Source organism: Limulus polyphemus, unplaced genomic scaffold (genome assembly GCF_000517525.1).
Source record: "Limulus polyphemus unplaced genomic scaffold, Limulus_polyphemus-2.1.2 Scaffold5372, whole genome shotgun sequence".
NCBI lineage: Eukaryota > Metazoa > Arthropoda > Merostomata > Xiphosura > Limulidae > Limulus > Limulus polyphemus.
Genome location: NW_013670982.1, coordinates 7942 through 13245, shown reverse-complemented (window position 1 = coordinate 13245; position 5304 = coordinate 7942). Strand labels below are relative to the sequence as shown.

At 30.8% G+C, this 5304-nt stretch overlaps 1 protein-coding gene across 1 annotated transcript in view; it reads left to right on the top strand.

The window, feature by feature from the left end:
- Nucleotides 1–5304, top strand: part of LOC106472482 (inositol-trisphosphate 3-kinase homolog) — a 13321-nt gene that overhangs the window by 1020 nt on the left and 6997 nt on the right. Inside the window, exons 2-5 of the mRNA XM_022401064.1 lie at nt 294–443; nt 1826–1898; nt 2478–2613; nt 3910–3966. Coding sequence (XP_022256772.1) covers nt 294–443; nt 1826–1898; nt 2478–2613; nt 3910–3966 — 416 coding nt within the window. The remainder of the gene's footprint in view (nt 1–293; nt 444–1825; nt 1899–2477; nt 2614–3909; nt 3967–5304) is intronic.

Here is a 5304-nt window from a genome sequence, read left to right as displayed (position 1 = left end):
GTTACTTATGGGATCTTCTGTGTATTTTACTTAAAAAAATGAGTGATTTTGCCCTTTTTTGTAATTTATTTACACTGAGTGTTGTAAAAGGCAGAAAACATACAGTTGCTTAATATGCTGAGATATGTGAACCACAATGGTCTTGGAATAATTTGAGAGTTAATAAACATTAGTTTCAATTGAACTTATCCAAATTAATTTTCTGCATTAATCCTGTAATAATGTTAGAGTAACATACTACTGCAGGCAGTTTTTATACAAGTACTTACAAGTTTATTTTAATCTTGACCCAGGGTTGTTTGCACCAGCAGGACCAGGTACAATCTGGAAGAAAAGAAGTCCTGAAGATGACACGGAAGTGCAAGCCTATCACATGTTGATGACAGACAGCATGAGAGACATGGTTCCTAGGTTTTACCGTGATGTGGAGTATGAAGGAGAGAGTATCCTTTGTAAAATACAGAGTACCTATTGAAGTAAAAATAACTTTGTTTTTAATTCATTGTAAAATCAAATCTTTTATATTTTAAATGGCATCTTAAACCACTAATATGTCTGTTGTTTCTCAGCGAACCCAAAATGGTATTGGGGCAAAAGACATAATGGGCACTGGATAAAGCAGATGTAATGTTAAAGTGACCAGTATTTCTGGAGTCCAAAGTGGGACACCTAACTGATGAATAAAAAATTGGTTGCATTAAAAAAATTAACTTTTCATAAAAAAAATGCATATACCATCTTATTATTGTACTTTTTATTAGATATTATTTTCTTTAACAAATCAGGAGTGCATTTTGGGAAGATGCAATAGAAAAGAATTACATTCATGAAAAATACATACCAGCTAATTATTACAATTCTTATTTGAGGATATTTTCGTAAACAACCTAAGATTTATATTTGGCAAGCTACAGTAGAAAAAAAAATTAATAAAGTTGTCAGTTGTATACAATAAACGATCATATTTTCTGCAGTTATATTCAACCTAGACATCAAAATTATTTAACAAAATTGTCTGAAAAAAAATACAAATTTTTGTTTAGGATATTGATATAGTGAAAGTTTTTCAGTATGTGAAATGTTGCAGTAATAGCTGCTTATAAACTGATATAAACTACAAAAACTCAAGACATAACAGAGTTGAAACTAAACTGAAACATGTTTAGGATATTCAGCACATATTGTTTTGTCATTTATAACAATGTTACTGTACTGAACTATAAAGGTCAATGGCTAATGCCTAACAACGTTTTATGAAACAGTAAAAAGCTAATTTCATATTATTACATCCTCAATGGATATATGATTATCTACATATTTGAAAGTTAATATAAGAAAATGAAGGATATTGTATGAGGACAATCTTATGTACAGTCATAGTATGGTAGTGCTTACAGGCATTAATTTTAATAATGCGGGACATTTAAGTTCGTTGTATTCCAAAGTGGGACAGTTTTACATCTCTTAAGGTTTCTGAGGGGCAGTGAGACAGGCAGCTCAAAAACAGGACTGTTCTGCTGAAATTGGGACATCTGATCACATCATATAATGTGGTTGACATGTATATGCTTGTCTTTATTTTCACTCAGAAGTTCATATTGATAATTTCTTAATTAGGCCTATTAAAATCATAATTTGATTGCAGTGATACATTCTGGTGGTTTTAGTCTGTTTTACAGAATAAAGTATATTAAGATTGTTTTTTTTTTTAAAGTAAACTATTTTTTATCTTAACTAATGAAGAAGAAACTTTCTTTTTCATTGGCTCTGTGGGTTTTAATTGAAAAATAGCTTTGAAATAAGAAAAATTAACTCAAATTCTCAGATTTTATAGAAATGGAAGATCTGCTATACAATTTTCGAGACCCCGCAATAATGGATATCAAAATGGGAACAAGGTAAAGTTTGGCTTTTTTTGTTTTTAGTCAAATCTAGACACTTAATATGTATCATTGAACTTGGCAGCAATGAAAGATAGTAAAAAATATTTATCAATACCAAGAAGATAATATTTGCATTGGATGAAAGCGAAGTTTGTATAATGTGAAGAAATTAATTGCCAGTATAGTGAGAAAATGTGGAATATCAAAATTGTTTAAAGCAGATTTTTATGGTATCTAATATTTTTTAATGTTATGTGACTTAATTAAATGCAGTGCGTCTTTTCTATATCTTTGTTTTTCATAGGTCTAGAAATTTACAATAAATTAATTTCCAAATGTTTTTAATGCTGTGAAAACAGTGTTGTTTTGGTCTTAGCTTTTTGTTAACTTCTAAATCTTTACCATGTGTCGTTACTGTATAGATAAATATTGTAGCATAATTGATTCATAATTACAGTAATGGCCTGTTTCTGAAAATGAAATAAGTTATTTTATTATCAAAAAAATATTGTAATATTTTGAACTTCATATGATATAGTCTTAATGCATTCATCTTTGATGTTCTAGTCTAATACATCTAGTTAATGTTTCCAGAACCTTTCTTGAAACTGAAGTACAAAACAGCAAAGCAAGAACAGACTTGTATGAGAAAATGATCAAAGTAGACCCAAATTCTCCGTCTTTGGAAGAACGAGAAGCAGGTGCTGTAACAAAGCTAAGATACATGCAGGTTAGTTCAATGAAGTCAGCTGTTGACATGAAAACAATAAATATTCCACATTTACTTATTTATCACCATTATTTGACTTGCATTGTTACTGTTTTATTGAGGGAAAATAAGTTCTTTGCAGTTGACTTGAAAACAAATATTTCATGTTTATCTGGTTATTATATTCACTATTGCTTGATTGTATGTTTAATTACTTTTATGAGGAAAGAAGTGATAAGTTTGTATATATATATATTTTTTTTAACTTGAGAGGGGTTTAAGCTGGAGTATGTATGTATTTTTTATATGATCTCTCATTCAACCATTTGATATTTTGCCTTTCTCGTAAAGTTTTTACCATACACTGTACGTTAAGTGCAATTTACATCTGAAAATATCAATAGTGAGGGTACAGTTGATGAAACAATGCATTCTAGTCATTGTCAGTTTCTTTCTTGTGTGTTCATTCATTTATATATATAATGTTATAACTTATTGTCAGCAGTATGATTTTTTTGGGGGGGAGTATAAAGGATCAAAGAGTTAGCTTGGGGGACAACAAATTAACACGTTCATGTCAGTGGGTGTCACAATGTAGAGAATTCAAAAATCTTAAGACTATATCTCGGATGGGGGTGGCTAGGGAAAAAGTTCTCCAATGGAGGTTTGCCTTCCACACCACCCCAGTGAATATGCCCCTGCTAGTCAGTTTGTTATGCAGAATTAGCATCATTAAAGTATAAGTTACTTGTCCTGTAGTGGAACACTGGTAAGTCTAAGGACTTGCCATGCTAAACTCCAGCATTCACTCCCTGCAGTGGACACAACAGATAGCTCAATGTGGTTTTTCTCTAAAACAAACAAATAAGTTACTCCTCAGTTCTGGTCTCTAGAGTTAGATCATAGGTTTAGCCTTTTTATATTTTGATTTATAACCTTATGTACATCTAGTCAGTTTGATTATGTAGAGGTAGGTAGTATCATTAAATTATTAGTTACTCTTTTGTTCTGTAGAGTTAGATCATAGGTTTCAGTTTCATTATGTAGAGGTAGGTAGGATTTAATGATATGGCAGATGTAGCTTAGATTTACATGGCAGAACAGCAGTCTGTATAAGAAAGCAAAGAATCAATAATGGAATTATTTATATACAATCCTTATTACACTGCAAACAGATTCAGTATGTGACACATAAAAACTAAGTAAACCTCGCTAATTTATAACCTTGTAAGATATAGTGGAAACACTGAGACTTATGCTGTAAACTTTTAATGGACACTTAGGTTAAATATTAAGATGTCTGTTTGTTTCTTTCAGTTCCGAGAAGCTCTTAGTTCCTCTTCAAATTTGGGCTTTAGGATAGAAGGCTTTAAGGTAGATATCTTACCTGATGTTATTATTTTTTATTTATTTGATAACTGTTGTATTATCCCAATATATACTTATTTGTAAGCAGCGGTGTATTTGTAGATTTTATTATTGAAGTTGAAGATTATAAGTACAGTTAATTACCAAAAACTGTGTTGAAGGTGGAGTGGTGTTTTATACTAACAAAGTAACTTTTAATTAACTTTAAATTGTTGGTTGTTTCAAACTAGTGTAAAGTTGAAGAACTTAATCTAAGAGTCCTCAACTTATAGTTTGGCTTAACTTCGACTTAAGATTTCTGCTATGTTGCAAAGCACCTTGAAATTGTAACATTCTTTGATTGTATTTTCTCTCTCTTTTTTTTTTTAATAAGTAATCAATGTTTTTTTCCACATCTTATATATTGTTATTGTATGTGTTTGTTTGTTGAAAGATCTGAATGATAGTAGTTCACTAGCTGTTAAAAATATATAAAAATAAATAATATTCAATATTGTAGATTAATTCTTCAGTGTTTGTTTCTTTATAATTAAAGGTTCAAGTGTTTTCCTTTTTTTTTCTTCTCATAGTTACAAGGCTAAAAGTACTTTTTTTCCTGCATAGTTACAAGGATAAAAGTGCATTAAGTGCTTTTTTCTTCTTCGTAGTTACAAGGCTAAAAGTGCATTAAGTGCTTTTTTCTTCTTCGTAGTTACAAGGCTAAAAGTGCATTAACTGTATTTTTTCTTCATACTTACAAGGCTAAAAGTGCATTCTACCTACACTGATATTTAGTTTATACATGTTAATATTCTGTAGATTAGTTAGAGTATCTGATAAGAAATAAAAATCATTTTTTATAAGTACAGTAACTGATTTTATTAAAGTGAAGACATGCTGAATGTGCAGGCTTATTTCTAGGAACTGTTGTGTTTCCAAAGCAGATTCTATTGCAGTATGCTCTATCAACAAAGTTATTTCGAATATGATGGTAAAACTATTGAAAGGAAATTTCTGCTCTTCACTTTTTGTTTTTTTGGGATTTTACTGAACCGTAATCATAACTCCCTATATATGTAGGTAACAAATGAGTGGTATGACCTAAATCCCCATTATATGTAGGTAACAAATGAGTGATATGACCTAAACCCCCATTATATGTAGGTAACATGTGAGTGGTATGACCTAAACCCCCATTATATGTAGGTAACATGTGAGTGGTATGACCTAAACCCCCATTATATGTAGGTAACATGTGAGTGGTATGACCTAAACCCCATTATATGTAGGTAACATGTGAGTGGGATGACCTAAACCCCCATTATATGTAGGTAACATGTGAGTGGGATGACCTAAACCCCCATT